The sequence below is a fragment of the Mytilus edulis genome, chromosome 3 (genome assembly GCF_963676685.1).
Source record: "Mytilus edulis chromosome 3, xbMytEdul2.2, whole genome shotgun sequence".
NCBI classification, from domain to species: domain Eukaryota; kingdom Metazoa; phylum Mollusca; class Bivalvia; order Mytilida; family Mytilidae; genus Mytilus; species Mytilus edulis.
In genome coordinates, this window is record NC_092346.1 from 28305850 (window position 1) to 28333035 (window position 27186).

Below are 27186 nucleotides of genomic sequence, written 5' to 3' on the forward strand. Positions count from 1 at the left end.
CAAGTGCTGTTTACATGTTTTGTGCAAATATATAAAAAATACTCGGTTCAAGCTAAATAAATAAAAGAATATCCACCCCCTTCAGGGCCCCCTTTTACAACACTCATCTATATAATTTCTACATACTTTATGTGCAGCCAGCTGTTGTTTGATTTGATGAAGGTCCTTGACGTTAACAGTTTCAGTTTTCAGTTTTTCATTGGCTGTTTCCAGGAACTCAGCATAATCCTGAAGCAGTTTCTCATACTGATCTTGCACTGACACAGACTGCAGTATGTCAGCTTTCTTGTCCATCACCTGAAATAAATACAAAATTTAGATATAAGTCATTTTCCAAATTCACAGTTTCAGAATCATTATTGATCATTATTGGTAAATTTTATCATCTAATTATCATAAAACAAAAATCATATCAGGATGTCACTTCATTGGTTGAAATCCCATTGTGTAGGACATAATAAGCTAATTACAACATTTTGAAAATATTACCCAGAATGCATTAGATTTTGAAACAGCTAATTCCTTAAGCATGGTACCTCTTCTCATAAATGTTTAATAAGTTAACTTAACGATATTAAATACAAGTGGATTCAGGATTTTCAAAAAGAGGCTGGGACATCAAATGAATAAAATGTAACCTTTTGTTGCAGTTCCATATAACTAGTCTGTAATGCTTTGATTTCTGTGGGATTAATCATCTTTGGAGCAACAACAGATAACTCTTCACCTCTTTGTCGTAGATCTCTTAATTGTCCTTCACAAGTCTTCAACTGGGCCTCCATTTTCTAAAAGAAATTCATAATTGCAATTACTTTACAGAAATTAATTAACATTAGATTGTTAATATAATTTTTAATTTGTTAAATTTTAATTTCTTGAATTAAAAATCTAAGATTGTTTTTCAATGTCAAAATGAATGTTTACTTTCAATTTTGAACATTTGACCTCTAAAATTAATTAAATTCTCTTTCAAAATCCTATCTAAATTTGTGTGTAATAATTGACCTTTTTGCCATTCCCCCCCCCCCCCCCCCCCCGCCCCCCCAACAATATGACTGAAAGTTTTGTGGTTTCCTATGTTTGCAAATCAAGAATTTCTACTGACACAGATAGCAAAATATTTAGTTTTACAACCATATTACAACAGAAATTGAATAACTTCCATTATTGCAAAATAAAAATGTGCTAAAGCAACAATATTCTATTGCAACAATTAAGACTAACATTTACAATGGAAGGGAGATAATCGTACATGCAGTCACTATCTATGCTTTAGCTAGGGTTTGTCTTGATAAACATATTGATAAAGTTTGGCCATTTGACATTTGTTCATTAACCTTATTTTAAATCACCAGTGATGATGGACATGGACACCAAATGGGGACAGCTGATGAGAAAGTAAATAGAAGGACCAACAAAGTATTTTTGCTATATATTCTTTCTGGGAAATTCCTTATCCTCTTGCATTATTGTTTCTGTAACAAGGGAATGGTATCATGCTTTTGTGCACTCAAACAAAACAAGAGAATTCTGAAACCATGCTAGCTGCAGATGTGTGAAAAGCCAAACTGAGAAATAAAAAATACCAGTTGGCAAAAAGTATTTGATTAACATGAAAGACAACTCTACAGTCACTATATTTTGGTTAATTTTCAAACCTGAAACTGTTTCAGATTGTTACATGATGTTTAAAGATTTGCTAGATGTGAAAATCTAATTTGCTTAGATGAAAAATGTGTCTCTTTAACTTCTTTTGACTTCACATGAATTAAAACCAGAAATTTGCAGACAATTTTTTCAATTGTTGGAATAGCTCCTTTCATAATTTGAAGGTGATTGAAAATACATGGTATGACCCTCAATACAGTAAGTTTTCTATTGTTTTACTTCATATTTATTGCATGCACTAGGTTAAACAACAAATTTGCTATCAGGGAGGTAACATGCAAATTTGGATGTCTAGTGTTTATCTTTTTCAAAATTGAGCATAGCCTTGTCATCTTACAAAAAAACATCTATGTAGCTTCTCTTTATTCATTTTTTTATTGCGATTTCCTATATGGTCTTATCATGCCAAATTAATAGTTTCTTATAGGTATGTCTGATGTTTTTTTCTTTCTTGCATACCTTTTAGAGGAAAAAACTGTTGCAAGCTTAAGAAGTGAAATGGCAAGAATTGCTCAAAAAATGGTGACAACATTGATTCTAAAATTACCTGTGTACGAAAAATTGCATCCTAATACAAAATCATACATAATTTGTTAGATTGTAAAATAAAATCATAAGGATTATACTAAGAGTTCAATCACTAATTATCTATTGCAAACAACTTCAATATATTATTAAAAAACAAAATGCAGACAATATAAGGACTTTAAAAGTACAAATTCCACTATTTCTTAGTTCTGTTATTATTGATAAGAGGCATGCTAAGTTCATATGCCATGAATCACATGTTAGAATGTCATGCTAGCGAGAACTAAAATTAACTGTAAAAGATTTTAATTTCATGAGGGCTACATGTACATAAAAAAAAATATAAGAAAATAAGATATCCATAAAAAAAATAATTCTCATCCTGAAAAAGACCTTTTTTTAAGCTAGTTTATAAGCCAGTATATACAATTTTGAATAATGAGTAAATGCATTGAAACATTCATCAAGAAATTGTGCTTACAAATTTAATACTCTATAATCTCCCTTTCTTCATGTTAATTTTACTAAAACATAAATTTTCTTTAGAAATTATCATAAAATTTTTTGAAAAGTATTTCTCATTTTTCACTGAATCTTTTCAGATTTTTTCAGACAATACACCATACCTGCATGTGCGAAACAAGTTCGTCTAGTGAAGCAGACGGACTCTGTGTTGCCATGGCAGATCTGATTTCAGCCAACTTCCTCTGTAAACTTTGAACTTCATCCTTTAAACAAAAATCAAGTTTGAGTAAAATGACCTTATAACCTATAACCATATCAAACAAAATAAGAATGAGTTTTAAATTTGTAATGATTTATTTTCTATTTTGCATTTCACCTCTTCTTAATATAAAAAAAAATTAAATAAAAAAACTTTAAAATTACTTGTACCAATACAGTACCATACAGAAAGTCATCCGATATCCTATGAACTTCACTGAAAATTTAAATGTAGTCCTTCTGGATTATGCAAAGGGTCTAATCAACAGAAATAATAATTTCATACAATCTGTATCAAAATATTCTTAGAAAAATGAAGAAAAAAATTACTCTGTATTCTTTCCATTTCCGATCAGCCTGCCTGAGTTTCTCCCCTTGGAGTTGAGCCTGGTTTTCTAACATCTGGACCCTCTCATTTAGGTTAGACAAGCTACAAGTGACCAGTTCCTGAGATTCTCTATTTGTTGAGGTCAATAGGTCCTGAGAATTCCTAGCCATTGCAGATATTTCATTTTGAAGAGATTTAATGTCTCTTTGTAAGGCCTGCAAAACAAAATTATGTTTTTTTAATCTTACAAATAGTAGTATTTCGAAACAACTGTTAACCACTGTAACTGTGACTGCAAGCACCACATGATACATTTTGAAATTCCTTGAAAGATTGATTTTCGTTTGCTTAACATATTTTTTTAAAGTTAGTAAATCAATTCTATACTAAGGGACTTTGAAATTTTAAAGTTAACTAAAATACTCAATTAAGAATCCAAAATAACAGAATCAAAGGTTATTAAAAATAGATTATAAGTTAGACTAAAAGACTGAAATCATAATAATCAAGGTTTTCAAAACATAGCTCTTTATTGTCCATTATTTAGTGCTTTGCTTGATAGGCATACAACATAAACAAAACCACCCAATTAATTTTCCTAAAAGTATGTTCCTCGTGTAAACAAAGTACTAGTATGTAAAATATATATTACCTCATTTTCTCTAAGTTTCTGCTGAGAGTCTTTATCACTGTCTGGAGACAGTATCTTCTGCTCAGCCAGATCCAGCCATTGTGAGATATTTTGCAATGCATCCTGGTACTTTTGTTGATAATCTAATACTTGGTCCAATCTCAACTGTTTGTCATCTACCTGAGTATTGAGCTGCTGCCAAAGGTTATTGAGTTCATCAAGGTTATGTCTGATGTCATTCAGTTGACCTTGAGGATCAGATGGTGACAACCAACTATAACTACTTCTAGGCTCCTAAAGACAAAATTTACAAATTAATAAAAATATCTTTTTCAAGCTTGAATAAATACAGAAATCATCCAATGAAGACTTAAAAGTCTTTTTAATAGACAAATTTTCCAGATGATTAAGCCTTTTAGAAATTGTTGCTTTGAATAAAAAAAAATTATGTAATAATTTCATCAAGTTGCCAAAGTTAGTTTTAGTATCTATGCTATAATAATATTTTGTAATTTAAGAAACACAAATAATCTACAATTCAGACTTCATTTCTTGATTTCATCATAAAGCTTAAATTACCAAATGTCCTCTGCCTCTCAATAGGTCTTCTAACTGTTCCTTTTTCTGGTTAAGCTCATCATTAAGTTCTTGCCATCTGTGAACCAGTTCTTCTTCACTGATAGGTGGTGCTATTGGCAGTTCTGGCCCCCTACTTTGATATGATGGGGCATCAGTAGAAAGTTGTTTCACCAATTGTCGATGTTCTGATAAATCTGATTTAAGTTGCTACAAAAATGTAAATATTATTATTACTTAATTTTAATGAATGTATTTTAATAACAGAGAGTATTTATAATTTTATGAACAAAAGGACATCTACTAACTGTTTTATTTGCTATAAACATCAAATCTAAAACTCTGCGACTATATTATTATTCACTTGTGTGAGAATGTTTAATTTTTTTTTTTAAAGCCATTGAAGATGTCAACAGAACATCCCTTGAAATTTAGGTTATAAATAACGAAATCAATTTTACTTATCATTTAAATATCTACAATTTGCAATAAAAAGAAATATAAAATTTTACAGGACAATAAACAAATTGAAAATTGAAAATTAACCAAATTGTTTAAATAACCAATAAGACAGCAAACAGTTTTTGGGACTTAATCAGCATACCTTTTGAAGGCTCTGTCGATTTTCTGGTAAAATGAGGGTTTCTATTTTTGGAGGTACCATGGCTAATTGTTTAGTGTCAACCACCCAGTTTTGCAATTTCTTAACTTTCTTTTCATATTCATCCATTTCTTTATGTCGCTTTTCACTTTCTTTGATAGCAGCCCTAATTGGGCCTTGTTTTTCGATGGCAGAAAGTTTAAGATTTCCAAGCTGTGTTTGAAGATTCGTTAATTGAGATCGTAATTTGTCGGCCTTTGCTGGTGTTTCCCTCTCACATAAAGCATCACACTGCACAGCAAGATCAGACACCACTTGCAGACGATTGTTCAATTCTTCCTGCAATGTCTGGTTGTCATGGAGATATTGACGAAGAGACTGAACACTGTCGGTTGGTAAGGGTGTGGCAGCTTGTCTGATCTTCATTTCTTCTACCCAGTCTTCAAGGTCTTTCAGGTGCTTTTTATAAGCAGTCAATGAGATGTCATGCTTTTCTTTATCCTTTACAGCATTCTATAAAAAAAAGCAAGAATGTAATTTTTTTAAACAAAATGGATATTTTACTTGATATGGGCAAAGTACAATTTCATGAATCCAAAAACTGACCAACCAATCATCTTTCTTCATTCCAGAAATATTGGAACCTGTGAATTATCATGCCTAGCATTTTCCTTCCATAAACATGCAGCAACTAAGGATAAAAGTATAGCATTAATATATCCCTATGAGTATTTTCTTTTGTGTGTGTGTGGTGTGAGCTTTTATATCTCATTCAAACAGAATAACAGAAATATATTCCAAGAAGGTACGTTCATTTCATTTTCCTTTTGCTCATTCTTACAGTAATTTTCAATAAATAGTTATTTGTTTGGATATAAACTCTTTTAAATTAATAATCTTTATATTAATTAGCCATGTACTTTTTAACCTTACAGCAGAAATGATGGTCGGGTTGTTGTGTCGAGGACAAATAGAGACAATCACATTACGCGGGATTCATACATGTACTTATACGCGTTACCGCTCTCTATATGTAACGTCATGGTTGCTATGTATTAACGTCATTGTATCTTACCAGCATTAAATCATCCATTTGTATAGATGTCTTTTTCTCTATTCAAAACACAACGCAACTACAACTTATACGATCACGAGAGTTGTCGCTTTGACACATTCCCCATTTCCTTTCTCAATTTTACATGTACAATCAATCAAAGTCTATTTTAACACACTTAAAATAGTTTGATAAAAAAAAATTCTAACCTGGAGTTGTTTGCCCTTTGTTTCAGCTAAGGTTTGTAGATTATCTACCCTGTCTGTGAGCATGGTAAGGGTGGCCTGCATGGTGTTATAGCCCTCTGGGTCTGATATCTCCACAATTTGTCTCCCTCTCTCCCTTACTCTGGCAATGTCCTCTCTTAAAGACTCTATATCTATCAAGGATTCCTGTAAAAATAGACTCTCAAATGAATATCTTAATAAAAGAATAGTTAATTCTTCAGTTTGCAACATTTTTGCTGGACATGAGGACTAAGAAAAATTCAGAGAAAACAATGACAATTTTAGTTACCATGGACATTGCCATCTATAATTGCCACAGAATCTAACAGTACAAAATGAGGAATCTTTATAAGGGTCACAAAAAAATCATTGTTCCAAAATGTTTTAAAAGATTTTCAAGGTTAAGGAGATTAAGATTTGGGTACTGATCAATGAAATTGATACTTGACCCGTGCAGCCATATTTTTCAATTTGATTTGAATAAAATGAGAAAGCAATATAAAGGACTTATTCCTGTCAAGTCTGGTTCAAATTGGTCGTGTATTTTCAAAGGTGGAGACAAATCTATAAAATAATAATAACAATGTGCTTCAATGAAGGCAGGTAACCAGGTAAACTAAAATAGCGCAGGATAAAGGGAGGTTTTGGCACCCGCTAACATGTTTAACCCTACCACTTTCTGTATGTGCCTGTCCAAAGTCAGGACCCTATAATTCAGTGGTTGTCATTTGTTGCTGTGTTACATTTTGTGTTTTTGTTCATTTATTTGTACATTAATTAGGTTGTTAGTTTCTCTCATATGAATTGTTTTACATTTGCCATTTCAGGGCCTTTTACAGCTGAATTTGCAGTATTGACTTTGCTCATTGAGGTGACCTGTAGATGTTAATTTTTGTATCATTTGGTCTCTTGTGAAGAGTTGTCTCATTGGCAATCATACCACATCTTCTTTTCATATTAATTTCCTTGCACAAATTTTATCAAATTGTTACATTGATTCCATCCCTTACATGTAGGCCAGTAAAAGTGTAATTAATTATTGTAAATGTCATCTCTATCATATTCAGTAAAAGTAAGTTGAATAGTAAGAGGTAAAATTGATTATACCTGGCTTTAATAAGTTCTAAACATACCACTAATCAATATGCATGTATTAAAATTTAAAAAAAATCTGTTTATCAGGGAAAAGTTAAAATCATTTTTCAAACCATACTGATAGTTATAAAGCAGTGCAAAGTACCGGTAATTAACCTTTCACTTAGAAATTAAAAAAAATCCAAGGTCAAAAATATGAGGTTCACTTAATTTTAAAATGCAATTATTCACCTTTCTAAGTTAATATATTTTACACATTCAGAATATATATAAGACATGTAATTTTAGAAGAAAAAATCTCATTTGCAGAAAAATAAGTTCCGTTTAAAAAAACATGTAATGACTTCAAGCGATGAAAAATGACACAAACATTTATTTTCATCAAAAACCCATTTACATAGAAATTCACCAAGAACATTTATTTCAATAATTCCCTTCTTTCCTGAATTTAAATGTAAAGAAATATAACAATCTTTACAATGTGACAGAAACATTGATTTTACAATAAGCTTATGACATCCTTCAAAATCCAAAATAAATATTGACAAAATTTCTTAAATTCATATCACAATTATTTGAAGTATTTAAAAGTACTTTTAAGAGTTACAAATAAAAATATATATTTAGCATTTAAACCGATATTTAAACACAATGACAGACGACCAATTATCAGATTTAGGGTATCGTATCATCTGCGTCCGTCATAAAACAATGGAACAAGTGATCCTCATTCAAATTATACCACCCTGAACATTGAAGGGTATGTTTTGGCCCACTTCATATCAATAAACCCAATACACATTTTTAGATGTAGTGTATTGGAAATTTAAAAGTGAAAATATGTTTTTGATATGCTTGTCCGGACATGACTTTTTAAGAATATATTTTAAGTTTTAAAATTTAAATTTATTGAAAAGTAACAATTACTACATTCTTTAAATGAAACAATAACATTAAACATGAAACAATAGATTCTTTCATAATACGGAACAGTAATGTAACTTTTCTATATTAAAATTAAAAATTTTAGAGATATTTTTATAATGACTGAAGAAAGACTTTTTTATAAATTTTTACAACAACTTTAAACAAGATTTGGTTTTAAATTTTATATTCTTAACATTGGGCTGAACTTTTTCATGTGATCTTTTTAACGAATTCCATTTTGTCAATGTAGGGACTCATTTTAAAGATTTACATTTCTTAAAAAAAAAAAAAATCATTCAAAGTTTTTTCTTTATCTATTGCCTAATCCCCTACGAAATAGAATACCAAGAAATCTGCTTGACTCAAAAGGAATGAATTTAAAAAAAAAAAAAATAATTCTATTTTTCATCAAAAAATATTTTCCTGAACCAACCAAAACATATTTTTTTTCATATCACCCCCCTTCTCCCCTCCCCCCCAAAAAATTACCAACTTACATTGATTTTAAGTAATTTTCTTACCTTATAGTCTTTAAGCTGTTTGTCCAGATCAGCCAGAGACGAGGGATAAGTCCTTGCCAATTTACTCTGCGTCCTCTCCATTTTTAGTGTTACGTCCTGCACCGATTGCTGATACCTCTCCTGTTTCTGTAGCGCCACCTGGAGTTCATGTTCTCTGGCTCCGAGCTGTTGGGAAACAAGTTTAGCTCTATAAACTGCAGATGCACTGTTCGGTTTATTGACCTTATTTTGGAATGTGCTTAGCATGTTTATTTAATATTTATAATCCCAGGTGATGTATTTATATTGTTGGCTCATGCTATAGAAAATTTATCCATCATAAAAGTCTATTGTGTTTTAAAGCATACGCTAAGACATAAATTACGCCATTAGAAAAAATTTAAACAAATTTAATGATTTTTCTTTCACAATCAAAATCCCATTGTACGTAATGATTTAGAACAAGCTAGTCAATTTTCCTCTCTATAATAATCATATCACAAGTAGAATTAAACTCCCTTTCTTTAAAGTCGGCATATCTCAAATACAATGTTGTTAAATGAACGAGATATACTCCAGAATGTACAGGTTAATGGGACGACCATATAGATATAAATTTTTGAAATTACCATAGTTGTATATTAATAGATCAATATATATACTTGACTGGCGTTATTTCAAGAGTGAAAAAAACATTTATAGTGAACATTAAGTCATTTGACGGGGTTGAATTTATAATCAGCGTAAACCTGGCCAGACCTTGGCAACTTCCCCAGGTATACGTATTCATCACCCTCGTGTCATGCCAAAAAAGTACCATTATGTCGTTTTCTTTCTTAATGAACAGTAATAGGAATAACGTTCATACTGCTGAATCTAAACTTCTACACTTCAAGGATGAATAAATTGAAAAAGGTTTATTTATGCGGCTGAATAATTGGTCTTTAATTTATTTAGTGTTATAAGCTTTATGGAAATATCAATGATTAGACTAAGTCTTATTCCATGATGAAAATACATAAACTTTATTTTATTGAATTGGGGGAAAAAACAAATTTTGGTAAATCCTACTAAATTAAGTCAATTATGAATTTAATTTAATAGTAACATTTGAAAAAAAATCAATGTTTCAATTAGGATATTTGCTTAACTATCAGAAAAGGAGAGATATTTTATCAAAAGAAATTTGGAAAGGGGCCAGTTCCTATGCAAGAACCACTAGATATTATTTAAAAAGAAAATCTGCAAGGTTTGTATATTTTCACCTTATCAATAACGCTTATATAAATTTGCTTTGATAAAATTTGATGTTTACAAAATTTGTGCTTACAAATGATAAAGTTTTTAAACCTTTGTCAGGTGTGTAGTGCAGTATGTTACAAAAAGTCTTTGATAAGACAAAATTAGTAGAACATGTCACTTTTATTCAACTATTCAACTATGGCTACTGCCCTATTAAAAGCAGGTTTTTTAGTCCAAATTAAATGATGTGCTGTGAATTTTAAATGAGTTTATTTGTAATATTCTAAAGCCACAAATACCAAAGCTACAAATCTATTCAAATTATGTTATGGATACAAATAATGGATGAAAAGAAATGCAGCGATGATCACCTATCAGCATGTTCTCACACAGTAGTTTGTTTATCTAGCTTCAAGTTTTTAAAAGTATTTTCAACTGGTGATAATTTACAAAATAATGATCATGTATTTGTATAATAACAAAAATTGTCTTCATTGTTTATTTATTTTTAAATATATGAAAGTAATTTTAACGAGTGATAATTTTCAAATTAATGTGCATGTATACATATGTATCACAAATATTTCCAATATATAAGTGAAAGTTAAGTGCCAAACTTCAGTGTTCCATTTACAACAAAATACCTACATTTAACTCACTATTTCAGAATTTAAAGTATTCTGGGTAATATTTTCTGAAATGTTCAACCAAAGCATTGTCATTGGCTTACACTCAGGTCATGGGGAATTCAACCAATGACATGACACTATTTTAAATTTAGGGTATACACAATAAAATTACCCACAATGCTTTAGATTCTGAAACAGTGAATAAAACTCCAGATAATTAAGATGATACAAAATAAAATGTGACTATGTGTCCAGTACCTGATGTTGAAGAGTATTCCAAGAGGTATTCAGCAGAGCTAATTCTCCTAATTTCGGTCTTAATTTGGCACCAAATGATGCACTTCTTTCTCTTGGAGGACCGTGTAATTCTGGCTGTAGCAGATTAGGTACACTAGCTGAGACCTCCTGGATATAACAAGCACCAAAAGTCAGAACAAACAACTTTGTGTAGTACATACAATATTTGTTTTTAAATGTTATAGAATACTTTCCCTTCCCATGAACTTTCAAGGACAATAAAATCTAGGAAAAGATGGGAAAGGGCAATTTTTGCTCTTTTTCCACTAGAAACCCAGAAATGTATTGAGCTACATGGGCAAGTTTGGCTTTTTTCACAACAAAATTTAGGAAACTTTCGAACTAGGCAAGTTTGCTATTTCTCTCAAAGTTTTTTTTTTTTTTATCAAACTGGGCAATTTTTTGATATTTTCCACCCATAAATGTAAGGAAAGTTTTTCTATATATCCTCAAACAGTATAACATGCTGCATCATATCAACATCAATAGTTTGAAAAAAAATACCAAAGTCATGACACTAAAGTTGTTTGTTCTAGTTTATAATAATAATGCAACACAAAACAGCAAGCCTACATATGAAACCACACAACAAACAGTGCTTTATCTATAAAGTAATAATTTTCCTACAAATTTAAAAAAACAAAACTAAATTCCTATTCCCAAAGTATTAATGTTACCAAATTACCTCTACATTTTATGTTATAATTTCCTTCTCAATTAATGAATTTTTCAGATTTAATTTTATCACAGTGTACAAGCACTAACCTAAATATCGGTAAAAATAATGCTGCATTTCAATACTTTGAGAAAATGAACTTTTAAAATGTTAAATTGTTCTGTAATCTGCATTTATCATAACAATTGACATAATATGATTTTATAACAATACAAAACAAAAAAGAAAATATTTGTTTGAAAGGAATATTTGAAAAGTAAAATTGACCCCAGTACTCAAAACAAGCAAAATGAATAAGAATAATTAACCAAAATGTAACAGAATATTCTAAAACAGATTTTTCTTTCAAATTTAAAATTTAAGTTAATAATTTGATAATTTAAAGTCCAAATGGTTTCATTACATTTTTGTACTGTGCTTTCAAGGTTACACTTACTTGTACATTGTGAATAATATTTACGCATTTGTCAAAAATAGTAGTTTTTCTACCAGATTTAAATATCTTTGTAAGTATAATAATATGTTTGAAACTTTCACTTTTATCTTTTAATAAGGAGAGAATTCTAATATGCAGAAAAAAGAGAAACTTCATTCAAAGTGCATGCACATAACATTCAGTTCACAACACATGCAACAAAATCCATTTTATAATAACCCTAAACGATTCCATATAAACAATTTACCATTTCAGAGAAAGGCTGCAAGCTTGGACTAGCTACATTCCGGTGAAGACTCATGCCACCAGCACGACCTGGCTGTGAGAGTGATGACATTTTAACTGGTTCTTGATGTTGTCTGGCCATTTTTTCTTCAGTGAAGGGTGACGGTGACCTACTTCTCTGTTGGTGACCTTGACCTCTTGGTTTTCTCATATCCATGGTTTCAAACAGACCAGGATAGTTTTCTATTGTGATATCTGTGTCATCAGAGCGACCAGATAAACTTCCTGGTTCGTCGTGACGGGGACCCATTTTATCAGATGAGCGTCCATATTTACTTGACCGCATGGTTGATGATGAAAAATCTGCGTCGGATACAGATCTCTGTGTAGCATTCAAGGAACCCTCGTGTGAAACAAAGATACCACTATCAGGTCCTGATCTATCAGCCTCTCCGGTGACCTTCAATGAGGGCAAGGACGATGGATAGCGATAACCCATTTGTGACAATTTTTCTACCATTGCAGGTCTCATTCCTAGACTTCTTTCACTTAAATGTTTACTTTTTTCGTTAATGTCATTGATTTTGTCCTGGTATGATTTAATTTGAAACGCAAGAGCCTGAAATAAGTACATGTATAAAAGCAACATGCAGACTATATTTTATATATGATACATGTACAAGAACTGGCATACCAATTAGCAGTAGGTACTTTTAAATTGCAAACAACTACAGCAGAATTTTAATAAATACATCAATAACTATAGAACAATGCTGTATGAAAAAGAGATTTAGTTTGGACTTTATGTGATGACACATGCAGTCAAAAATTAAAGTTCTGTAATTTCAGAATATTAGACTAAATGTCATAATGCACAGTGGTTGGAGTTTTAAAAGAATCATGCACATGCCATTTTTTTCCAGCAAACTCAAAAGTAAAAGAACAGGCAAGTTCCTTCTAGAAGTCTAAAATATCATATTATTTAAAGGGCAACTACTGTAGTTTCATTAATAATCATTGGATATCATTTTTTATGGATTTCATAGGTACTGGGGAACTAAGAATTTAAATGTAAATGAATTACAATTTTCTAAAGGAATGTATACAACTTTGCCAAAGCTATGAAGTCAAATATCCAAGAAAATGCAAGTTTTCTTCAATCCAAGAAATTTGGTACCTACGAAAATTAATGAATCCACAGTAATTAATTTACAAGGAAACTTGAATACTGGGATGAAAGAGATCCCATCTTATTTTTACCCCTTTAACATTTATTTTATGACACTCAAAAGATACTGACATTCTAAACAAATACAAAATAAACTTTAATCTACCAACAGTTATTACCAATTTCTACATGAAATTTCACATATCTTATGGAACTTCAATTTTTCACTAATTTTTGTTGGTCTCTTTTCTATTTATCTGATAGGCTAGCTATTCTTTATTTCAAATATTCATAATTGTTTACATTTAAGATTAAAAAATGTGAAAATTTCTGAAAAAAAGCAGTGTTTCCAAATTAAAATCAATGCAAAACATAAGAATGTGAAATTCCATAATTCAGGTTCATAAATAGATAAATTCTACATCACAACATGATTTAGCAATATGAATATGAACTATGACTTACATTATGCTCTGCAATCTGCTTCTTCAATGTGTTTACATCTGCAGCCTGTACAGGAGCACTGAGAAGCTTGTCTTGAGCCTCTGTTATAGCAGACGACAAATGACGTATGTCTGATTCATATTGTTCCTGTTGTATGATAGATTCCTGTAACTCTTCACATTGCTGCCGAGCCATATGTTGGAGTTCGGACATTTCAGTGGCTAAAGCGGCCTCAGGTTCCTCCTTGCCGGTTAAAGACTTCAGTTCTGACTGTTTCTGTTCTACCAGCATAGCTTTGCCTTTGTGGCTATCAATGTCTTCCAATATTTTCTGGAGAGAAAAAAAAGGCATTTGGTATTAATTTACTTCCTATATCACTAGTTTGTTCTTGAGAGTTTCAATGAATTTTAGTTTCAAAATTGAGAATGGAAGTGGGGAGTGTGTCAATGAGACAACAACCCAAATTAAGAGCAGAAATCAGCCCAAGGTCTTCTATACAGCGAGATTTTAATTTTGCCTGCAGTAATTCTTGTATTGCTTGATATTTTTTAACATTTCAATGAAATCAAATTTTTATAACTGTATTTCAATGAAGTCTATATTAAACTGTGCTTATTTTTAGCTTACTATTAAATTATTAAAGATTTCCGTGTAATGAGATTTGTCTCACCTCTTGTATTGCTAGTTGTTCTTTCAATGTCAGTGTAGTATCTCTCATAGTGAGATGAGATCTTGTCTCATCCATCCAGAGTCTCAGGCGAGTAAGCTCGTCCTCATAGTCGTCAATATCATCGTTAATTTCTTCTAATGTGTTTAGTTTCTCTGATCCTTTGGAATGTAAATTGAACATTCTTTTGTTCAGTTTTGATAGTCTGTCTCTTGCAGATGTAGCGTCACAAAGCTGATCTAGTTTCTTACTGATTGTTCCAAGACTAGATAGTTTATCTTGCTGATGGTCAAGATCTTTGGTCAATTTCTGTCAAATAAAAAAAAAGACACAAATTACAATAACATATTCATATTTTGACATAACAATCTTCCAAAAGATATTCAATTTAAGGCTATCGAAATAAAAAAAAAGTTCAGGGGCGGATCCAGCCATTTTTAAAAAGGGGGGTTCCTAACCCAGGACAAAAGGGGGGGTTCCATTACATGTCCCCATTCAAATGCATTGATCGTCCAAAAAAAAGGGGGGGTTCCAACCCCCGGAACCCCCCCTCTGGATCCGCGCCTGAAGTTGTAGCTTGTTTAATAATACCTCTAAAAAAGGACTTCAGCATGAACATTTCTTTTATGCAAGACACTTAAAATAGATCAGTCCCAATTCAATAGTGCAAAAGGGTCCGAGTTAAATTTAAATTTCATGCTATCAACAGATGAATTCATTTTTTTTTTTTTAAGATATCGAAAGTGACAAAGTTACGATGTAATCTTAATCAATGTTCATATTGGTAAAATTATTTTAATTGCAACATTTTGGAAGATATGAATCAAAAATAGAACAAATTCAATGTGTGTCAATATATGCAAAGACATATAAATAACTTAATTATGATTTCCATTCATACATAAATTCATAAAACGAATTACAAATTATGTACTTAGTATATCTTTAATTTTAATCAAATCTTTGATATCTCTGATAAGACGTAATAAGACATCATAAGCCAAGTTAAACCCCCTGTTCGATATACATTTTGACAGTTCTTACTATAAACAAATTAAAAAATATTCTAATTTTTTTTTTATGAATTTTCATCAGGAATAGGTATTCAAAAGAGGAAGGTCAACCAGGTTTCTGAGGGCTTTACATGAACTTAAATATTTCTAAACAGGTAACTAATAAACTATTTTTTAAGCAACATAGGTATTCAAATTATTTAAATAGTTAGTTGAAAAATTTGTTTCAACAATGTAATGAAACAATGATTATTGGGTAAATTGTTTTAATTTGTGTTTTACAATGTATTACAAAAACAAAACAATTGAATTCATAAATGTTTAGACTCACAAATCTCAATATTTTAAAGGAAATTAAAAAAAAAAGGTTTGTGCAAAGTCAGCAGAATTACATAAACATTACTTTTACTATAAAAACAAGAGTGCACACGCTGAAATGTCTCGCCTTCTTTACTTATCATTGATATTATGTTGATAGACCTAAATATAAAGCTTTATTACAACTGTCACATAAACTCAACATTAACCAAGAAAACAAAACATTGATCAATGAACCATGAAAATGAGGTCAAGGTCAGATGAACCATGCCAGGCAGACATGTACAGCTAACAATTCTTCAATACAACAAATATAGTTGACTTATTGCTTATAAATTAAGAAAAACAGACCAAAACACAAACACTTAACACTTAGCAATGGACCGTGAAAATGAGGTCAAGGTCAAATAAAACCTGCGTAACAGACATATAGATCATAAAATATTTCCATACACCAAATATAGTTGACCTAATGCATAAAGTATTTGAAAAATAGACCAAAACTCAAAAACTTAACTTTGACCACTGAACCATGAAAATGAGGTAAAGGTCAGATGACACCTGTCAGTTAGACATGTACACCTTACAATCATTCCATACACCAAATATAGAAGACCTATTGCATAAAGTATAAGAAAAACAGACCAAAACACAAAAACTTAACTATAACCACTGAACCATGAAAATGAGGTCAAGGTCAAATGACACCTGTCATTTGGACATGTACACCTTACAGTCCTTCCATACACCGAATATACTAGCCCTATTGCTTATAGTATCTGAGATATGGACTTGACCACCAAAACTTAACCTTGTTCACTGATCCATGAAATGAGGTCGAGGTCAAGTGAAAACTGTCTGACGGGCATGAGGACCATGCAAGGTACGCACATACCAAATATAGTTATCCAATTACTTATAATAAGAGAGAAATTAACATTACAAAAAATCTGAACTTTTTTTTCAAGTAGTCACTGAACCATGAACATGAGGTCAAGGACATTGGAAATATATGCCAGACACGCGTTTTGTCTACAAAAGACTCATCAGTGACGCTTGAATCCAAAAAAGTTAAAAAGGCCATATAAAGTACGAAATTGAGGACCAAAATTCCTAAAAGTTTTGCCAAATACAGCTAAGGTAATCTATGCCTGAGGTAGAAAAGTCATTGTAAATAATCCTATAAGACATTGAGTAAAACTCTCACCTTTTTACCATGCATTTTCTCTAATATTTCTAATACTTCTAAAATTCTTACCCTTTGCTGTTTCAACTGATCTTTCACAGTATCAAAGTTACTCCATGTAGCATCTTTCTGAACAAGAGACTCTGCACCAGGTAACCACTTCTCTAAAGAATCGGCAACTTCATCAAAGTTCTGCAACAGATCCTTTGCGTCTTCTAGTTTACGTGACCTCTCGGCAGTTCTCCCTTGTACCGCAAGCCACTGACGATTAGTATCAGCTAAAGCTTTTTGAACAAGCTGCTTTTCAATAGAATCTGGGGTATGTTGAATCAAATCACTCCCCCGTTTACGTAACTTGTCCAGGACGGGTTTAATGTCTTCAAATTCTGACTGCAACACCTGAGTAAAATGTGTTAATTTTCAATGAAAAGATTTAAATTCCTTAAGACAAATGATGCTGATAATATGTTGATAAATATCTGCATCTTCTTTTGGCAGACGGTCACTTAATTGTATGTTTATAGCAACCATTACTATAGTTTAAGAATGGAATCACAATATTATCACATATAGTACCGAAAAACAAACACAACAAATGTTACAGTTCTTTAAATCCAATGTGAAATTTGAGATAAAAATTTAAATCTGACATTCAGTTATTTTTCTAACAAAAATCCTTTGAAATATTTAAATATCCCCAATACACAACAACCTTCGTAAGAACTTACTATTTAAATTTAAAACCTGTAATTAATTAACTAGGTTTTAATTTTTATCATAAATTTTACTTTCCATAGTAAGACATTATCTGGAGATAAACTGTTCAAATAAATGTTCCGTTGAATGAAGTAAATATATAAAGAACGACTCATTTAATTCTAGTACTAAATTACATGTTTAATAAAAGGACTGAAACCTGAGATCTTTCTGCTCAAATATTAATAAAAAAAAACATTGTTAGGTTTTTTTTCAAAATTCAATTAAAATCTGATATTTGTTTTACTTTGATCCATTTCAACACAAATGAAAACTAATTTCATGGGAAAAAATCATATTAAGAAAGAAAAAGGATTCATAAATATATAAATTTTACTAAAAAAATATAATTGGACTGTGCTCAAGAGAGACCCTATTGTTTTAAAATGAAGTCTTCACAATGTATTCAGAAGATTTGTAACCTTTTCAATCAATAGGTCAGGATGATCTTATTTATGAGAAAATGAAAAATTTTAGTTCAATCTTTGATAATTAAATAACTATATAGTTGTCTTGAAAGCCACATTGAGGTTTTCATAATGTGAAATTTTATCAATTTTTATTAACAAATATATAAATAAGTATGAACTCCTAAAAATGGTCATCTATATAGCCTTCAAAAATTACCATTGATCAATTAGGTGCAACACTTTGACCTCTAGATGTTTACCCAAAAAATCCAGTCAAAGACCCTTTAAAGCCATTTTCTGCACTTTTGGCCATATAAGTGGCAAGTTTTCATGGTGGAGGAAGTCAATATGCATAAGAGATTAAAGGGAACCACAGACTTTATAGAAAGTCTGTTTAAGTCCAAAGAGGCCCCTATTTTTTTTTATTTATTAAAAGGCTGCTAAAGGTCAAATATCAAAGGTTAATCAGATATGAATTTGAACACAATTTTGTTTTAGGTCAATGAGCTGATACAATATTTTCGAATCTGCTTGCTCACAAGATATGTGTTTTACAGGATTACATGCTACCCCATTTAAACAAATTGTTCTCTCTCCGGAACAAACAGTGCTTTTACTCCTATATGCAAAACTTAGCATATAGTCAACTGAAGATCTCAATCACAAATTCCCTGCACCCAAGGCCAAAAAGCATCCTACCACAACCCAATGAGTTAGTTCCAAAAAAAGAAATCATGAAAAGCACATAAATGGACAAAATGGACAATTACCAATAGTTATTATGATTAATACCTAATTCATCATACAAGCACTCAACTTTAGTTTTGCTTTTGCTAAGATTGACATATAATAATTACAAACTGAAAACAACTTACTTGTAAATTGTGAATGCTATCGGGAATGTTAATAATTCTGTCCTGAAGTCTGAGTTCAGCATCAGTCAACCAGAGAGAGACATCCTTCAGGGAGGAGGTGACTTCCTCTCTATCTGCCTTGATATTTTGTAACTCCTCCCCTTTTGTCTTCATCACAGTGGCCACATCTGTTTCAAGTGCTTTCATATCGACTATTTGTCTGAGGAGTTCCTCTGGCAAGTCTTTGCCTAAAGCATTGTATTTTGCCTTCTTCTGTTGGGCAACTTGCTCCATTTGGTCCATACGTATGGCAACTTCTTGCTGTAATACCTGTGAGCAAAAACAGAAAATATCATAGAATAATTGATCAAGTGAGATTAATCTTGGAATATTATTTAAACATTTAATAAAAACATCATTTTCTGGTATTTTGTGTTTGGTACATTGTAAATTCAGAAATTAATGCATACATCATTATCGAAAATCCCTCATTACTGGTTAAAATGCCAGATCTAATTTATGCTATTGCATTGGTGAAGGAAAATCACTACTGAAATTATGAATGTCAGTTTTTACCTTTGCGAAAATATTTCTGTTGCATTTTTGTATTAATAAAAACATGTCTATAATTTCTGATTTTACAGTAATTGGTTAGGCTTTGTGCTAAATGAATTAACATTCATAACCTAAATTGATGTTTAAAATACAATTTTGTTTTATGAAATATTTTGCTTTAACTGGTACCCACCTTTTGCTTTTCTATTCTTTCTACAACATCAGCTACCTCTTTACCAGGATCCAGTCTCTCAAGCTCCATTTTAGCCTCAGCCAACCATTGGACAGTCTGATCAGCCTCAGTTTGGAATGCTCCTCTGTCATCTACCTCATCTTGTAAGGCTACATGGTACTCATTAGCATTATCTTGTATTCTGCAAATAAAAATGGACACATTTGCTATTATAAAAAAAAGAAGAAAACAGTCCAAAGAGTTCAATGGAATATCTTGAAAATAGATTCACACCATTGTGACATAGTAAATATTTTTCGAGGTATCAAACTAGAATGGAATTTTAGAATTTAGCTTAATGTCAATTTTATTCATAAAAGAAATTCACCTTTTTTTATTTTGCCCATTTGCCACTAATTGAAGGGTTTGACTTTTATGTTCCATTGCATATGGAATAATTTCAAATATTACTTTCAGATAATCAAAACAAATATTAAGTATATTCAAAGGGATATAACTCATGACTAAACTGAAATAATGCATACAAATCAATTTTTATCAATAAATTAGTTCTGAACTATATTTGTGCCTTTTTACTACCTTATAGATGAAAGGTAGATTATAGAAATTTACCTTTCCAGTTTTTCAAGTAAATTCATGAGTTTCTCTTGTGTGTGAATCTTTGCTTCAGCAGTAGGTAAACTCCTCTGTAAGTTTTCTGTACACCTCTTTAATGCCTCTATCTTAGGCTCGCTCACTTGGATTTGAGTACAAATGTTCTATAATATACAAAATAAAGATTTTTATGACTAAAGCCAAAGAAAAATACTAATAGCTTATTATCAAGTATGGAAAGACCATTTTTTAAGCTGTAATTGTTTACTTACTTATCCTTTGGTCTTTGGGGGACAGTTTTCTAAGTGAGCAATTGTCAGGCCCGTAGCCAGGAATTTCCAAGGGGGAATTCGTTGGACTCATGAACTCGACTTTAACAGTCACAATTTGAACAAAACGTTGACTTTAACAGTGCTTATTTGATTTCAAGGGGGGTTCGTCTGAACCCCCCTGGCTACGGGTATGATTGTACTTCATATCCTTATTTTTCAAAAGGTAAAAAATTGTCAGCACTTCGACTCCCACTACTCCTTGTGTGGTGAGCCGTAAAAAGCTTGACCAAACAAAAATTGCAAATATGAAAATGATTATTATCGCTATTTTAAGATTTTGCTGACTGATAATTTCCTTTCTCAGCGAAGTCGAGTGATATGAAAAATTACCACTAGAAACTAAGGGTGCAAGTGGCATTGTCAATGAAATTGACATGAAACTGACAACATGGTCAAAGGTAAAATAGCGATAAACAGATTATACTTGGTCATCTCAATTCCATTGCTTTTCTCACTTTTGACGTACAGTCTCAAGCAGGAAAATCAATCTCGTTGAGATGATCAAAGATAATCTATAAATATCTATTCTGATATTTATAATATTTAAAAAATAGATTCCCAATAGAAAACAACTGAAAGTAAAACCTACCTTTGTTTCATTGAGATGTGTCAGTAGTTCATGGTTGGGTGCTGATTCTACCTCTATGGTAGGGAGTCTCTGATCAGCTGTGTTCACTAGGTTCTCTACATCTTCTAAAAGTGTGGTGTACTCATCCCATGTTCCCTTTAAGTTCTGTAAAGGAAAGTTGAATACATACTTTAAGAATATGTTTATAATATAGATTTAACAAAATAAATTGAATTTAAATGTTTAACACACAGTCTGTGAGTATTGCATGGCAATACATAGTCAGTCCCTTACTAGTTAAAAATTCATTGTATTGGAACAAAATTCTAACTTGATCTTTAAACTGTCATGGTGTTAATAATCTAGCAAATATCAAGTCAATATCTTTAGACATGACGACAAAATGTGTTGAAAATTTATTATCAAAGTCAAAGGACCATAACTCTGAATAAAATTATTGAATTTCTGTTTTTAGATTTTCATTTAAAGAATCATTCAATGGAAATCAGCAATTCATAGTTATGTCAAATCTGGGAATCCACAAAAACTTGTATCTGGTAGAAAAAAGTACTTTTTAAGGATTTGTAATTTTACCTGTAGAGTCATTTGTTTATTTTCTGTGGTAGTAGTTAATGTATTATATCTATCATTGAGATCGTCGACCAGCTGATTTATAAATGATCGGCTACCAGCATTACCATCCTTGTCTAGGTCATGTGACTTGTCGTTTATTTCACTCATTGCACCTCTTACTTCCTCAACTTTTGCAAGGAAATCCTATAAAAAAAGAGTATTGAGAATTTAAAATAAATATAAAAACACTGAGATGGCAAAACAGAATAGAATTAAAGTTCTCAATATGTTCAAAGTGTAAAAATTTAGAAACCATGTTAATAGCATTAACGTGTACTTGCCTGATATTTCAACCTACAGTCATATGCATATGTTTTTTGTTCACAATACTTGACGCATTTTCAATCAATTTCAATGTTAAATGAAATCTAAAATTCAGGTTTGTAATTGCATAAATCCATTTCTCAATGCCATGAAAAAAGTCGGAGATAAATATAGAACACATATTTACTTTGCAGTACATTTCGAAATACACATAAAATAAAATTATATGAACATTTTTTCATATTTGTGAATCTTTAAAAAGGGTACAACTATGCAAACATTATTCTAACAAAAGTTTTTTTACAAATAAAAACATTGAATGCATCAAATATTCATGTACATCTACTACTTTTTTTTGTTACTTACTTTTGACTTTGCCAGCTGTTGTTGAACCATGACTGGATTAGCAACAGGTAGCTGTTCACATGTGGTCCACTGTTCTTCCAAGTCTTGAAGTTGTTCAGTCACATTGAATACCATGTCCTTAAAGAAATAGAATTACATGCTTACTGAATATGCATATTTTAATAAGATGACAAAAATATAAAATAGAACAGGAGAAGGCTGTTTTCACTTCAGACTAATTTCATAAAAACTTCCCAATTACAAAATTCATTAACCCTTGGTTGATAGAAATTCAGACCCATAAATATTTTGAATGAGATTATATTAAGTATCCATATACCTTATTTATCAGACCCAAGCTGCAATTAGGTGCTCACTTAGATCTGACGTAATGAGAAAATATGAAAAAAAACAGCAGCATATACCCCTCAAACAATTTTGTTAAGTTATTCATTTTTCAGCAATTTTTACTTTTTTTAAATCAGTGACTAGTTTATAAGTCGCTAATTGTGGAAAAAAAACTCTTCTGTATAGTTTTAATCCAAATATTCCTTTCTGATATTCTCTATCTACAAGCCATAACTAAACCATGCCTATTTATTTTAGGGTCTGCTCTTACCTTATAGTCTTGCCAGTCTTCAGCATGTTTTTCTAATGATTGTTGACGTCTCTGTGAAGCAGCCATGACATCAGCTAACTTTTTATTAGTATTCTTCAGAGTTTGTCGTAATGTCTCTTTATCATTATTATCTAATGTAGGAAGCAGACGTTCTGATAATTCCATAACTTGTTCCATTTCATCCTGACACATGCTGGCTTCAGAAAAGTAGTCCTAGAATAACAAGATATTCATCTATCAGTAAATGCCAAGACTTTTATAAACTGGCTGTATATATTTAGATGTCTACATGATATCTTTAGACTTTAATATAATACACTGAATAAAAGTAAAACAGGGCAGTTCTTAAACTTTCAGACTATGTATTTCATTGTTTTATACTTCCATTATAGCTAAGGCTAAGTGTCTATATGCTACTTCTCATATTTCCATTATCGCTATTTGGATTTTGTAAAGCATTGTGTGTTTTTTATGTGCATATATTTCTGTTTATTTTCAATCATTTTACATTTAAAAACAAGAATGTGTCCTCAGTACACGAATGCCCCACTCGCACTATCATTTTCTATGTTCAGTGGACCGTGAAATTGGGGTAAAATCTCTAATTTGGTATTAAAATTAGAAAGATCATATCATAGGGAACATGTGTACCAAGTTTGAAGTCGATTGGAATTCAACTTCATCAAAAACTACCTCGACCAAAAACTTTAACCTGAAGCGGGACAGACGGACGAACGAACGAACAAACGGACGGACGGACGAACGGACGCACAGACCAGAAAACATAATGCCCCTCTACTATCGTAGGTGGGGCATAAAAACTATGAGTGTGACATTTTGCATGAAAACTTGTCTTTAGTTGAAGATGGTATCATCACCTCTAAATTTTGTTTGTCTCATTTTATTTTATGTTGCCATCTCATATATGTATATCCAGCATCTCAATATATTTCATAGCAACCTCCAGCGTCTAATACCACTTACTCTATGTTCACTAAGTGTATCTGTTAATGTGTCATAATCTAGTCCATCATAACCAGAGTCTAACATTTCCTCAGCCCCACTTGTCCAATCATTTATCTGCTTCATAGACATCTCAAACTGCATTCTGTCTGTTTTAGCTTCCTCTAAGTAATTATCCTTCTTTGCAATTGCTTCCTGTATAACATAGAAAAGTTCTGATTTAAACAATGTTATGTAGAAAGTTCTGATTTAAACAATGTTATGTAGAAAGTTCTGATTTAAACAATGTTATGTAGAAAGTTCTGATTTAAACAATGTTATGTAGAAAGTTCTGATTTAAACAATGTTATGTAGAAAGTTCTGATTTAAACAATGTTATGTAGAAAGTTCTGATTTAAACAATGTTATGAAGAAAGTTCTGATTTAAACAATGTTATGTAGAAAAAAATTAAAACATGTATAAGTCAAAGGGAAATAACTCTGATTTTTTTTTCATTACCTACAGTAGAATTCATTTTAATTCCAATTATTAACTAGTGAAAATGGATTGCTGAAGAAAAAGACACCAAAACTCTAGAAAACTCATAAGAGAAATGAAATGATTCAAACCCTGAATAATCTTTAATTGAAATCTATGACTGACAATTTCTTATATGTACCGGTAGTGATTGATTGAACATTGCTTTCATAACTTACAGATACAGTCATTTCATGAATATTCAAGACAAGAACTGTTTTACACTTAATACAATTGGTAGGTGCAACAAGGTAGGACTACAGGTTTATGTGCAGTGATTTCCATTTTTCATTCTTGCATTATTTCATGTTTGTACTTTTCCAACCATTTACCTTGATAGAATCCTCCAGACTTTGTATTTGGTTAAGTTTATCCTGCATGGTGGCTGGAATAGGTTCTCCCATCTTCTCATAATGAGCTTTCTCTAACTTAGCCTGGTCTTTAACAGCAGCTATCTTATCTAATGCCTCCCTTGCTAAGGCCTACAAAGTATAAAACAGAGGTAATTAAAATGTTGTCTCATGCATTTCACAACACATCCCCTATACTTCCAATTAAGAATCTATATGTATTTGGAAGAAAAGACAGCAAATGTAACTTTTAAAAATTCAAAGCATTAAGGCAATAAAAATATAACTTTCTTTCTCTAGAATACTTTTTAGCACATTAAGCATGAAAGATGATAATTTTTTTTTTTTTTTTTACAAATTGTAGTTTTAAAAATATAATTCCAATTTCTTATATCTATTATAAATTACAAAATAGAAAAATTCTTCCTTTCCGAATGTATGGGATCTTTTTTTTTCCAATGTGTTCAATGAAACTAAACATACATACAGAAGAGAACATTATGACTTACATTATGTTTCTGTAATGACCCCATGACCTTGTCAGGTTCCATTTCCTGTGCGGTACAAGATGCTAGAATATCCTCTTTTTGTTCTAACCATGAAATAGCATGATCCATGGATTTATCAAACTCAACTCGGGATTTTTGTACTTGGTTGCATTGTTTTGTTTTCTGACCTGCCGCCTTCTTTAATTGGTCAATATGAGATTTCAAATGTTGAACACTGTCTGTGATTGGTCGAGCATCTTCTCCTGACTCGACACTTAACTGCTGGGCTTTGTCACTGACGACCATAAACAATGGTTCTGTGGACTGAAGTTTCTCTGTTATTGCCTGTATAAGATAAACAATATAAGTGAAAACAAAAAATTAAGAACAAGAACGACTGCCCCATGCCAGGAGGCAGGAATAAAGGAATTATGTTTGTTGCTATAATAAAATTTCTTAAGAGAATTAACATCTTCGAAGAATTGGAAACCAGACAAAGTGGTTGTTCGTGTAAATGCTGTTAATTTCTACCAGACATGTTCTCAATATGTCAACATATATTTTTTTCCCCTAACAGAAGTTTAACTGGAAACTTTGTTATAAACAATATTATAATATCTATTTGTGTTGGAACAAATATTCTATACAATTTATTACGTACAGGAACATATACTGTAATATTTATTCCAGTAGAAATAATATTCCAGAATATTTTTCCATTTGGAACTTATATATGAAGGAACTTCTATTTCTTGACAAAACTAACCTTGAATCTTTCAATTCTTTCACCAATTGGCATGCCTGACTGGGCCACTTCATTTATCTCATCCTCACACTCCTGTACAGCGGCCTCTAACTGGGCTTTCTGTGTGGCATAGTTCTGTCTGAATGCCACAGCTTGTTTACATTTGGTACTCTCTTGATCCACCTTGTCCATGGCCATCTCGTACTGTGATGTGAGCTGCAATATCTCATCTGCCTCGACATTCTGGCCATTACTTCTTAATCTTTCTACTGCCTGGTTCAGCTGGGCTATTGAAGGTTGGAAGTTTGCAATCTTTTCACTGATATCCTGTAAATATATGAATTGAATCTATATCTAAGTGAAGTTGACATTGGAATCAAATTATTTAGACCATAAATGAGCACTTTTATTTCTCCTAAAAGCTGAATTGCTCACCTAGTAAAGATAAGCCATTTCTATTTTGGTCGATCTTGTACCACTGATATTTTTTTGTGGTGCACAGTTTGCACCTATCTTTTATACAAACCAAAAAAAATGGTAAAAAAATCTTGATTTTAGGATGATAACTTCTTAGTCAGTCATCAAATGGTTTGAAGATTTTTTTTACTTAATATTTTGCTTGTTTTAAAGATAGGTGCAAACTGCGCACCGCAAAACATATCAGTGGTACAAGATTGACCAAAATAAAAACAACTCATTGCAATAAAGCTCAAAATTAATATTAAAATGGCTTATCTTTTATTCATTTTTGTAACACATAAATGAATGCACATTGAATTTGATTGCTTCTACAGTAATTATTACTATGATAAATATGATGGGTGTAAATTCCTGGAAAGTT

General features: G+C 31.4%; 1 protein-coding gene across 1 annotated transcript in view; it reads right to left on the reverse strand.

The window, feature by feature from the left end:
* The window catches only part of LOC139516150 (nesprin-1-like), a 246966-nt gene that overhangs the window by 40079 nt on the left and 179701 nt on the right, over positions 1–27186 (reverse strand). Inside the window, exons 95-120 of the mRNA XM_071306037.1 lie at positions 26367–26672; positions 25622–25945; positions 25095–25244; positions 24267–24440; positions 23283–23495; positions 22685–22801; positions 22016–22198; positions 21443–21586; positions 20540–20685; positions 19928–20108; positions 19201–19509; positions 17232–17558; positions 14646–14951; positions 13997–14305; positions 12386–12982; positions 10988–11134; positions 8880–9044; positions 6319–6501; positions 5059–5568; positions 4458–4664; positions 3900–4172; positions 3250–3462; positions 2823–2924; positions 2216–2236; positions 639–785; positions 127–297 (exon numbers count right to left, since the gene is read on the reverse strand). Of these exons, the coding sequence (XP_071162138.1) occupies positions 127–297; positions 639–785; positions 2216–2236; positions 2823–2924; positions 3250–3462; positions 3900–4172; positions 4458–4664; positions 5059–5568; positions 6319–6501; positions 8880–9044; positions 10988–11134; positions 12386–12982; positions 13997–14305; positions 14646–14951; positions 17232–17558; positions 19201–19509; positions 19928–20108; positions 20540–20685; positions 21443–21586; positions 22016–22198; positions 22685–22801; positions 23283–23495; positions 24267–24440; positions 25095–25244; positions 25622–25945; positions 26367–26672 (5925 nt within the window). The remainder of the gene's footprint in view (positions 1–126; positions 298–638; positions 786–2215; positions 2237–2822; positions 2925–3249; positions 3463–3899; positions 4173–4457; positions 4665–5058; positions 5569–6318; positions 6502–8879; positions 9045–10987; positions 11135–12385; positions 12983–13996; positions 14306–14645; positions 14952–17231; positions 17559–19200; positions 19510–19927; positions 20109–20539; positions 20686–21442; positions 21587–22015; positions 22199–22684; positions 22802–23282; positions 23496–24266; positions 24441–25094; positions 25245–25621; positions 25946–26366; positions 26673–27186) is intronic.